The sequence below is a fragment of the Camellia sinensis genome, chromosome 8 (assembly GCF_055761805.1).
Source record: "Camellia sinensis isolate YWXY chromosome 8, ASM5576180v1, whole genome shotgun sequence".
Lineage (NCBI taxonomy): Eukaryota > Viridiplantae > Streptophyta > Magnoliopsida > Ericales > Theaceae > Camellia > Camellia sinensis.
The window spans coordinates 151,825,212-151,837,565 of record NC_138968.1 but is presented as its reverse complement, the minus strand read 5'-3'; the positions used below and the strand labels follow the sequence as shown (position 1 = coordinate 151,837,565).

General features: G+C 34.3%; 2 protein-coding genes across 6 annotated transcripts; one reads left to right on the top strand and one right to left on the bottom strand.

Annotated features, from left to right (window-relative positions):
* The first annotated feature begins 654 nt into the window (after positions 1 to 654).
* LOC114314281 (formiminotransferase cyclodeaminase-like protein) lies at positions 655 to 4,256 on the top strand. The gene is made up of 4 exons (XM_028260758.2): positions 655 to 794; positions 1,241 to 1,323; positions 2,481 to 2,892; positions 3,643 to 4,256. The coding sequence occupies exons 2-4, from the start codon at positions 1,300 to 1,302 to the stop codon at positions 4,158 to 4,160; spliced, it is 954 nt and encodes a 317-aa protein (XP_028116559.1). The 5' UTR covers positions 655 to 794; positions 1,241 to 1,299; the 3' UTR covers positions 4,161 to 4,256.
* Positions 4,257 to 4,348: 92 nt separating this feature from the next.
* LOC114314279 (beta-glucuronosyltransferase GlcAT14A) lies at positions 4,349 to 12,124 on the bottom strand. Of its 5 annotated transcripts, none has more exons than XM_028260754.2 (6): positions 11,567 to 12,111; positions 11,370 to 11,449; positions 10,513 to 11,259; positions 5,798 to 5,873; positions 5,600 to 5,715; positions 4,349 to 5,085 (listed from the first exon to the last, which is right to left on the bottom strand). In XM_028260754.2, the coding sequence occupies exons 3-6, from the start codon at positions 11,117 to 11,119 to the stop codon at positions 4,568 to 4,570; spliced, it is 1,317 nt and encodes a 438-aa protein (XP_028116555.1). In that variant the 5' UTR covers positions 11,120 to 11,259; positions 11,370 to 11,449; positions 11,567 to 12,111; the 3' UTR covers positions 4,349 to 4,567. The 5 variants fall into 5 exon arrangements, with proteins under 5 accessions (XP_028116555.1, XP_028116557.1, XP_082739952.1 ...); XM_028260756.2 differs by having other exon boundaries at positions 11,838 to 11,959; XM_082883826.1 differs by having other exon boundaries at positions 10,513 to 11,449; positions 11,567 to 12,124.
* Positions 12,125 to 12,354: the final 230 nt, after the last annotated feature.

Here is a 12,354-nt window from a genome sequence, read left to right as displayed (position 1 = left end):
ATCTATCGAATATGATAAAAGTAAGAGTGTGAGATATGCATTTAATATTATATCTAATTTAGATATTTGAATTATCTAATTTTGTATAATGTTTGAAGAAAAAGGTGCTTCTATCTTGGAGTTAGTTCAATTGACTACTCTTATATATTTCTATTTGGGAGGTTAGATGGTCAATTCTTGCTAAAGGCAAATGTTGATTATTTTTCATCATTATGAAAATTGTATTTTTTATTTTATTTTATTGATCTTGATGATGATTATTTTTTTTTTCATCCCCATGATTGTGTTAGGCTTGGTGGTGGTTGTTGGTTTTTTTATGATGAATTACTAAGCTTGGTAATTATTGGCTTTATAGTAATGTGTTATTAGATTATAATTGTTTTAAGTTAATATAATTTTTCTCACCATTGTAATTAATCTCTTATTGATTGAGGAAATAAAAGGAGAACAAGAAACTCATATTTATTAGTAAAAGACATTTCTAACTTCTAATATAAATGAATGATATAAATTACATTTTTATTTAAGAATATTATATAATATGTAATATATATAAACGTGTTCGTGTTCCCTTTACCTATATCCAATTTAAAAATACAATATCTTAAGATTTAAGTTTAGAAAGATGCAACCCTCCAATATTCACTTGGTACTGAATTGATGGAGAAAAAAATCATTAACCAGAAGCAACAAAGGCAAAATAGTGATGGAATGTGCCTTTATAAACATCTATAGAACCCCCTTCTTCCAAACCAACCCCCACCAGTAAGTACTTCATCCCTAGAAGAAGCAAAGTAAGTTGAACTTGTGCTTGCTTTTATGTTCTTTTGTTTAATTGCAGGTAATGCCAATCACTACAAACTTATATACACACACACATGGATAGTGACACGTGAAGCTTGTGGCCATCACCAAGGATCCTCTAGAGTGAAATTTTTCTAAAGTTTCTTAGAGTGCTACATTGTGTGGTTGAGATTTATTGGCAAGTCACATCAATTTTTCTGATGTGACTTGCCAGTAAATTTAACCACACAATGTAACACTCTAGAAAATTTTAAGAAAAAATCACTCTAGAGAATCCTTGGTCTGTGGCCATTGAGTGGGGACACTTGTTTGTATTTTGTATGTGTGTTTTTTCAATGCTGACTCAACAGCTGCATATCTTTATGACACCATGTGTCTTATACATAGATATGTGTGTGTATATATATAATAGATATATCCATCTCTCTCATTTCAGTTCCCCCTTGAAACAAAGGTAAATCAACAAACAAAACTCAAGCAAAGGAAAAGATCATCATGGATTTCACCCCAAGTTCCAAGGTATGGATTCACCACACTCTGATTGTTTTTGAGTTCTTCAAATAGCATGATCCCTTTATATTAGTTTCCCAATTGAAGAGAAGAGGGACAGGGATGAGGTGTGATTTGTGTGTACTAACAAAGATTTCTCTCTTGCTCACTTCAATTGAAGAAAGAAGTGGTTTAGATCAACTGAAATTTGGTACAAACTTTCTTTTCTTTTAGGCAATCAAGTTTGGAAATGCAGTAGCTTATCTGATCTCTCTCCCAACTATCCTTGGGATTATCATTATATATAACCCCCAGTTTTTGCTTCTCTTTTTCCTTCCTATTACTTTGCACTGCTGGTACCCCTTTGGTTGATGATACTATTCCCATTATTCATGTGACTTCTTTGATTATTGTATAATAATTAGTTGTTGATGGTGAAGCAGATAATTTTTTTTTTTAAAAAAATAGTTCTAAAACTACATGGGTACTGCTTTATTGGCCTTTTTTGCTTGGTTTTTTACTGCTATTTTTAGGTAATATTCTGTAAAATAATAATAAAAAAAAATAATAAAAAAAATCACAGGCCCTAATTAATGTTTTCTAAAATAAATGTACAAAAATTAAAAAATTAAAATCCTGGAAAACAGGCTTAAAAAACATCTACCCATATGGGTCTTCACCACTACCTGTTACAACCACTATAGCAGTATAATTACATTTCACAAGTATATTTCCCAAGTATAACAGTTGCCGCCGTTACGTAACAGTGGTGATGACTTTTGCTACATTTAAAAGTCAAATTTTTTTTGCTCATTTTCTCCTCTTTTCTATTTTAAATTTATGCACTGAACATGAACACTTTTGTGTAGTAATTGTAACTCGTAAGTTATATGTTGTGTCACTTGTTTAACTTGAAGATATGAATACCTAGATTTTAGTATGTTTATTGAAGTAACAACAATGATATTTACATTTTTTTATTGAACATATGTAACATACAAATTGAAACATAACGTAACATTACGAGTTATAATTATTAATAACAAACAAAATAAATTACAGTAAAGTGGTGAATTAGGAATTTGTGACACATATAGTCATAATATGCAGCACATTTAAATCTAAATGTAGTCGGAAGTTTCAATTTTGCTTGCCTTTTACTCTTGATTTCCTTTTGTTTGCACAAGGACAAGAAAAAAACCACAAAGCAATCGATGCTACTTTGCTGTAAGCTCTATATCTCAGAATCTCGAAACAAAGCAGCTCTCGATTTGATTGAACAGGCAGCTAAGCTCAACCCAGAAACCGTCATTGTTAACAAGTTTGAGGATCGAGCTTACAACCGGGTCAGGTACACTCTTGTATCATATGTAGCTCATGATAGCACAGGATGCCCCATTTACAGCCCCTTGCAGCAAACCGTCCTAGCAGTGGTCGAGGCTGCCTATGGAGCCATAAACCTTGAATCACACTCGGGGGCACACCCTCGGCTCGGGGTTGTGGATGACATTGTTTTCCATCCATTGGCTCGAGCATCGTTGGATGAAGCAGCTTGGCTTGCCAAAGCAGTGGCAGCAGACATTGGCAATCGATTCCAAGGTGCGTGGATATCAATTAATTCTAGTTGACAAAGATTGCAGGGGAGGCTTTTCTAGGCTATATTCATGTAGTGCATTTTGGACCGTGTTAGCTGTTTCTGAGATTGCCTTGCATTGTAGCTGGCATACTCCGGTACTACTAAAATATTGGCATTACCTAAAGATTTTACAGGACACAAAAGTAAATTTAAATTGCACAACTTATAGTCGTTGGGAAATTATATTTGCACACTATAAGAAATCTCAGTATATATTATTTATTTTGTTTAGATATAAACTTTCAAACAAAAGGTAAATGTGTGGACATACAATGATGAATAAAAATAGATTATTCAAATATAAATTTCGTTCAATTGTTCGTGCCCGAACAATTTTTTTCTGTTTGTAAGTTTATATCCAAACATTTGTCTTTTGTTCATAAATTTATATCCAAACCATATAAACGATATGTACTGAAAATTTTTATGGTGTGTAAATAGAATTATCCCTCTAAATCAAAAGAACAAGTTGAAAATGATAGCTTATAATAAAATATTAGGGAATATATTAATCATGTTTGTGCTATCTTTCGTCCGAAGCTTTGTTTATATTTTAAGTTGAAAATGATAGCTTAAAATAACCATCATAATGACTTTTGAAAATGATAGATTAAATATTAGGGAACAGATTAAACATTTTCATGCTATTTTTGTCTGAAGTTTTATTTATATTTTAAGTTGTTGATTTTTGGCTTTACTTTGATTCACTGCAGTGCCAGTGTATCTATATGCTGCTGCACACCCAACCGGGAAGGCTTTGGATACCATCAGGCGTGAGATGGGCTACTACCGGCCGAACTTCATGGGCAACCAATGGGCTGGATGGGCCATGCCAGAAGTTCTTCCAGAGAAACCCGATGAAGGGCCAACCCTAGTAACTCGAGCAAGAGGCATCGTAATGATTGGAGCCCGTTCGTGGGTTGCCACATATAACGTGCCCATTTTGTCAACGGATGTTTCAGCCACAAGACGGATTGCACAAATGGTGAGTGCACGAGGAGGTGGGCTCCCAACTGTGCAAACCCTAGGCCTGGTTCACGGTGAGGAGTCGACTGAGATAGCTTGCATGCTCTTGGAGCCAAATCAGGTTGGGGCAGATCGGGTCCAGAACCATGTTGAAATGGTCGCGGCCCAAGAAGGGCTTGATGTAGAGAAGGGGTATTTCACCGACTTTTCACCAGAGATGATCACTGAAAGATACATGAAACTGATCTCTACTGACTCTGACTAGTTCTAGGTCTGGTGTGGAGAAACAAACATGAACAAAGACTAAAGTTGCAAGCTTTTCAAACTATAAATAAATAAATTCTCTGTTTCTAGTTCTCAATATTCCAAATGAAAATCCACAAACACAATCCAGATTCCAGAGCATTCTTAAAGCAGCTAAAATTCAGCAAAAACCATTCGGAGGACTATAAATTTGTGACTTTAAAGTTCATTTGATTAAAAAGAAGAAAACTCCACAATTGTACATCAAAACTGTAACTCTATCAATACATAAATGTACACTTGGGTTAATTAACTATGAACTTTGACGAACCCCATTTTCCCGGAAAATTTTCAGTTTTCAAACAGATTCTTGCAACCTCTCGAGCCCTAAATACAGAATGACTTGGGTCCAAAACCAAGCCAACAATCTCACGTTGGACCTGAACATTGCTTGCTTCTGAACTCTTCAGACAAAAGGTTATCCATTAGTTCTTGCAACCTCTTTGCACCCGGACCAGGTCTAAACAATGAATCATCACCTCGTATGGAACACGGGTCAGCCTCACCATCTGACCTCCCAACACACCATGCCCCGGAAGCAAAACGATTTGTGCGGCCTAAAAGCTCTTTATCAATCTTGTCTAAAACTGGATCATCCTTTGCAAATTTCCGAGCAAATGGAGCGGTGCTGTTGAGCATCTTATCGAAGTCCTTAATGGTCAAAGAGAGAGGATGTTGCTTTGGAGGATTGTCCCAAGCAATGTAGTGGAGATCATGGCCAATTGCAGTCTCACGGAATTCTTCGGTGTTGCAAATAACGGTATGGAAGTAACCCTCAGGAGAAGAAATGAAATTTGTGTAATACATGAGGATAGTTCGCGGGAGATTATCCCATCCCCATATACAGTATTCAACAAAGGACCGGGTTAGCATCACCCACGCTGAACCTACATATAGAGCAAACCATAATTGAAAAGTTTAACTCGAACAGACATCATCTAGTCCAAGTCTTGTCCAACAATACCACTAAAGAGGGAAGAAACAATTTTTTTTTTAATTCAGCTCAAGAATAAGACAACATAACTAGGCTGTGAAGCAAATTCTAAATTCTGATCTGGATAAACCACCGAACCTGTTTTAAATAGAGAACCGGCTTATTTCTGAATAACCTGATTTGAAACAGCTACCTGTTCAAACCGGTGCCGGTTCAGGAAAACCGGCCAAGCAACATTTTAAAAACCAACATTACCGTAATCCTTATATAGAATTTTAGATATGACAGGCGGGTATCATCATAAATCCAAAGCTGTGTCATTCTATTCCAAATTGCAAGGTAGTTGAACTCCCAGAAACTCACTTGAACACTTATCAAAGAAAAACAAGCAACTATGGCCAACTCATAATTATACAAGAAAGTCCACATTTAGTTCAACTCATAATTGTTTGGTTGAATTAACATACCAGTAAATAACTTGAATGATGTGGGAAGTGATCGACGCTGAGTTGTCCAAGCAATATCAGATTTTTTTGATAGATATAGGCCTGGATCAATTATGATTGGCTTTGCTCTCTGGTTCCTGCAAAAGTAAAATTACTGTGACTTGTAAGAAAAGAAACGGTGGTAGGCAAATATGTACTCTATATATCTATATTACTTACAGTTTCCAACCACGAATCTGTGTATGTTCTATAAAATTTAGATTCCTGGACATATTAGAAAAAACATGCAGTAGATCTGCACAATCAGAACACACATCAGATATCTTCTCATGCTACAAAATAACAAATCATTGGATACCTTAAATTTCCTCATGCCATGTCCAGATAATATGTATAAATCATTTAATATAATAAAATTAAAAAATCAAAGTGACATACCATTTCTGATTGCATTAGTTCTACCATTCAATGCAGTTCAACAAAATGCACTATAGGTACTATTTCAGTAAAGATACTGGCCACTTGAAATTTCCAAGATACACAAACATCTTTCATTTCTAAATCAATGTGCAAAAGCAAAACATTATTAAATGATAATAGGATGGCTTTTGTAGAATTGTATTGGAATAGCAATAAAATGGGTATTAAAACTGCCTTGTTAATGCAAGAAGTCCAGTATAAAAGAATGACAAAAACAAGGACTTCGCCATCACAAAATCTCAATTTTACTCGTTGCCATAGCTTTATGTGATTTTTTTGGCCTAGTAATTAACGTGGAAAGTTGCCTCCATGCATTTCATACCATTGATGAAACATAAGGGGCCTGTTTGGTTGTGGCTTTCTTCTTTGTTTTCATTTTTCGTGTTTTCAAAAACAAAAATAATGAAAAGTTCAGAAAATGCACATCATTCTCATATCATTTACATTTTTGAGTGAAAACTGTTTTAAAAAATTTGAAAACAATTATTTGGTTTTATTTTACTAAAAAAAGTGGGTTGTTCTGAAACTTTTCCCAAAACAGATCATTTTGGAAACAATTCTCTATATTTTTCATAAAAATGAAAACAGAAAGCAAAAACACACAATCAAACAGACCCAAGGTATGTCATTGCATCCTGCTAGTAGTTGTAGCTATCACAACTTACATATGCAATTATTAGACTTCTAGCTATTGGGTATGAAAGGGCATCTCATCTAGGCTGTTCCAATCAAAGAAAAGAAACAAACAAATAAACAAAGGGAACCAAACTTTGGAAGTAGATAGTCCTTGCTAAGTATGTGAGGAATAAACCTTGTCTGCCCCTAGATAGTCTTTGCCAAGTACGTGAGGAATAAACCTTGTCTGCCCCACACAACTAGAAACAAAAACCTTCATTCTCTAATTTCAGAGAAATATACTTTGGCTGCATTTTTGATACATTAACGTAGAAATTATAATACACCTTTGAGGTTCCTGCATTGGAAGAGGAAACCTCCTTTGATTCTATTGGTTCAGAGCTATGATTCATGGGTGCCCCAAATAGGTAAAAGTATTCAACATCATACATGACACAGCACAACAATGTATCTGACATCTTTGTTATTTAAGACATACAAGACAATAACATCTAACAGAGAAAGATACACATATTTCTAAATTACTTGAAACTACATGAGATACTTCCAAAAATATGCAACTATGAAGTATGCATATTTCGAAATCATAAAAACTAGAAATGCTACACAAACTTTATCATACAGTATACCATGGAAGTGACTGGATAGTTTGACAAGTCCATCATGTGTCAAAACACGAGGCCTTGTCTCAGGATTAAAGAAGCTAGTCGAACTATGACCCAAGTCTATTACATTGACTTTTCAAATAAGGAGTTTTGCTTTTCAAGGCCCCTGATGAGGATTGAAAAGGCATGTTGTCATTTTTTTACATTTATTGGATTTTAGGTTTTATTTTTCTATTAGGATTTAATTATTGTAGCTTTTATTTTTGGTAAATTCAATTAGGGCTTCCTAAGCTACCTATAAATAGGCCTTTTATGTGTGGTTTTATGAGATTATGATTTTAGGTATTGATTATTGAGATATTGATTTGGGATTGGCTCCTGTTTTCTCTCCTCTTGTTCATCTTCCCGTCTCCAAATTCTTCTTTTCTTAATAATTCTATGTCCTCATCTTCTTCTTGGTGCTACATCAGCACCAACACAGAACTACATGAAATTCATGAAATCATATATGTTTTGAACTGCAAGATAAGATCAAAAGAGAGCCATTGCTACAGGAAAAGTTCAATGCTAAAGTCCCGCCTGATTTACTTCTTTACCCAAAAAATAAGTGGCCAACGACAAAATAACAAATCAAGGCCCTCCCCTTTAAGTAAAATAAAATAATGTCTAATCTTATTCATCAAGTACAGGGTATAATAACTCACTCTATTTATTTATTTAATTTTCTTTTATTAAAAAACCTCTACATCTGTTTTCAAAGGGTTGTAGAAATGTGAATTTTTAGTATTAAAAAGCAATTCTTCATAAAATACCCAAGTCATATGGGCAAGAGTCTACCTGAAGGTCCTAAACTAACTACCGTCTGAATCTCAGAAGTTGGATCAAGATGTATGCATACAAATAGGCCTAAGAGACCAAAAGTTGAAGCAGCCTATGCTCTAGATCGATAGTTTTATACCATGGCACTTCATCATAAAATTGAGAGGGAAAAAAGCTTTAGATAAGAACAATTGTCTACTTACACCATTACGACCTCATCAACATGATTTTGGCTTATTTCATCGACAGTACATTATTGTTGTTAGAATCTTACGATTTACAATTCAATTAATCCAATTTGATATGAGTTTCAAGCAAAATTAGTTGATTCGTATTATTGAATGTTAAATGGAGTAAATTGTATGGTTCAATTGCAATTCACTATAATTCACTATTATAATTATGATAAATAATAATAACTTTATTAGAAAAGCATCAAGTCGATGCAAAAGAATACACACAAAAATCCCTATACAAGAAGGCCCTAATCAGCTAACCAATTAATTAAGCCATCCAAAAAATTGAAGAAAACAAACGCATCTGGATCCACCTTCCTTTCTACCCAACTGTACAACACTGAAAGCAACCAATTCTCTAGCCAAGAAGCAAGATGAACTACAATTCACTATTATTATCTGCAGTTCAGTTTTGTTTGCATAATGTATGAAAGGGCATTGTTTTTGCAAAATAAAAAGGGATCAATTAATTATAGGGGGATTTACGTGTAGGTCCTAATAAGTGGACATATTATCCAATAGGTCCTATGATAATTAATATCATTTTTCATTAAACACTATTAAAAAACGTCATTAATTGTTAATTTTAGCGACAATATGAAAATTGTCACAAAAATGTCACTAATTATAAGTTTTAGCGACAGTTTAAAAAAATATCACAAAAAAGTGTCACTAATTCATAACTTTTAGTGACAATTTGAAAATTTCATCACAAAAAAAGGACACTAATTGTAATTTTAGCGACAATTTATAAAAATCATGACAAAAAAAGTTACTAATTGTTAATTTTTAACGACATATGTAAAAAATCATAACAAAAAAAATATTTTTAACGATGATTTTACAAAAGACTTATTTTCAATAAGACTTGATAAGAATTAAGTCCAACTATTATAATTTTATATGTAGATATATACAATTTAATTATATTGATATTTATTTTATTTTAAACACTCTGTATATTTTATATACATATAAAAATTATATATTATGCTAAATAAAGTGAATCTTATGATTCATGATTGAGGGGGGGGGGGGGGGGGGGGTGTTCCACCCCCCATAAGGACATCTATATTGCATACCCAGAAAAACAACGAAAGGAATAATAAAAGACATGTGGTTCTTAACTACCATACTAAAATAGGACCAAGAAGAAATATATTTTTCTATTATTCTGATGCTACCCTAGCCTTTACCTTCTAGATTTCATGTAGAAGGATCTTCAAATATTAAAGGGTGAAGATTTCACTAATTATTGATGAAAGTTCCTCAAATACCACCCCCAAGCTACAGATAGGAGGATACAGTCGACTCAGTGAACCCCTGCCTTTCAAAATTGGAGTTCCATATTTTCAAACAATTCCATGCTTATGTACAAAAAATATTTCACACTGCTCATTCCATAAGCCCTAGGCAAACTTCATAGAAATATTTACCCTCCCTCAACAAGAGCAATTTTCCCAATGTACATACCAACCAATTTTGCCCCAAAAAACCAAACTAGCAACCTCAATTCATCTTCTTTGTGTCAGAGATAGTTCAAACCAGATAAAATTAACTCATCTGGTGAGAATTTAGCTTCTTAGTTCCCTCATTCTACTCTATAAAAACTTAGCTCCATCATTGTTTTGGGTATGATTTCAAATGATGGACATGTCTCACCTAAGTGCATCTCCAATTCACACCCTGCACTGGTTCTGTAGCCACATTCTTTAAAGATCTTTAACCCAAAATCTCAAACATCATCTCACTGGTTCAACCTTACCTACAAAGCAAATCCTTTACCTAGATTTTGCCCCTCCCCTAGCCAAAAAAAAAAGTTCGAAAGTAGCTTCATCCTAAATCAGGAAACCTCATGGGAACAATATAATGTAATAATCAATATTTGAACTGAATACGTGACCAACAGAACAAGACCACGACATGTTTAATATTTCAGCCAAGCAAACGGCGTAATTTATAGGCCATTTGGAAAATAAAAGTTTATGTAAACTAGAAGCTCTTAGATCATATATTATTGTTCTCTAAAGTTGTAAATAACAGGAAAAGAAAAAAAAAATGGAAAACATCAAGTAATAAGTATATAATATATAAATATATATGATAAAAATTATAATCACGATTATGAACTAATTAAGAAACAACCCACAGCACTAACCATCTTGCGTCATAAGAGGATAATCTGAAGCACTGAGGTTTATGAACCAATCCCAATTCAAGCTCTCCTTCAACAAAATTGCAATTGCCTGAAGTGTGCAAGCTATCATCGTAGGGCCCTTGTATGTCACCAAATTTGACTGCGCCATCACACGCACATTCTCCACTTCACGAAAAGTTGGATCATTCTTCACTGACATTGACAAATCCAACCTTTCACGTGGTGGAGCCTCAAGATCCAGATGTAGAATATACTGATTTCTTGGATGATACACAGCTTGCAAAGTCCTCATCATTCTTTGACTGTCTCCCTTTGTTCCCGATATCAGATAAGCCAATCTAGGCGCCTCAATATCTAAAACTCGACTGGTGTTCAATGATCTCTTTAAATCTGATTCTACAAAAAACCCACTAGAGTCCTCCGGTCTATCGAGCGAAATAATGTCAAACTGCACTTGATCCCCACCATAGGAAGATGAATACAACCCAAAAATAGCAGCCATAAATAGAGTAATTGACACCAGGACACTAGCAAAAAATGGAAGAACCCACCTCCTATCACTAAATCCCCTTCCTGAGTGGGAATTAACATATTTCTTCATACTCATCAACAGGTCCTTCACCAGATACTCCTATGTGTATATATAGATTCACACAAAAACCCTCGATTTTTCAACCTCAAATGCGAGAAATTTGCAGTTAAAACCCCAATCTTCTAAAGAGCAAAGACCCAGAAAGAAGCGATAATCTAGGCCAAGAAAACCAAAGCAGCTGATTTATAAATGATGACATAAGGTGCAATTCACTCCAAAAAACTAAAGAAACCTGAAAAGCTTCCCAAAATTAAAGGTTTCAGACCAGAAAAGCTTGTGCTTTCAGGATGATTTTTGGGAAAAGAGAGAGACCCAAGTAGGTTGAAGAGCCATAAATGAAGAAACCTAATAAGGAAACATAGAGGAAATCATGTAAAAGGTGATTGCAGTAATTAATCAGACTGTAACGTATGACCAAAACAAAAGGGACCAAATTCAAACCTAACAGTATAGACTACTCACCAGCAATAAATAGATTCTTGCAATCTCTCTCCCTCTCTCTCTCCCCAAAACTGTCACAGATCTAATCACTCGCTTGAAAAAGTTGTTTCAATCATAAAACACAGATACACACACATATATATATAACTTTGATCGTAAGTTGCAGATACTTCAATTCAACGACGTTTATCACTGGTTTTGAATTGAATTAAGCTAAAAAAACGAAGCCGAATGCGTATGATTCGAGCATAGAATTTAAAAGAGAAAGGCCAAAAAGAGAGAAAGAACAAACCCAACAGAAATTCTTGCAAGAGAAGTGGCTTTGTTCAAATGGCTAGTCACATTCGAGAGATAGAGAGAGAGAGAGCTCAGTGTTGCTTTTTCAGAGCTTCAGAGAATAGCGATTTTAGGGCAAAAGCAGAGGAGAGAGAGAGAGAGAGAGAGAGAGGTGGTGGTCGTGGTGGTGGTGACGGTGATATGGTGGTGGGGAAAGAGAGAGAGAGAGAGTGTGTGTACTAGAGCTATGATTTGCTTGAATTGAGGGCAATAAACTTTCCTTTAAACATGGTTTTGATGATTAAGATTTACTAATTATATAGTAGATTTTAGTTTAATTATTTTTACAAATTAAGAAATATAAACAAAATAATATATATAACAATATTGTTACGGAACTTGAAAAATCAAAAGCTTAAATAGCTCAAAATCTTAAAACAATATGATTTTAAGATTTTTGTTTTATTCTCTTATTAATAAGATAACATTTTTCATATTATTCGAGCCATGCAAACCTCAATTTTTCAAGTTAC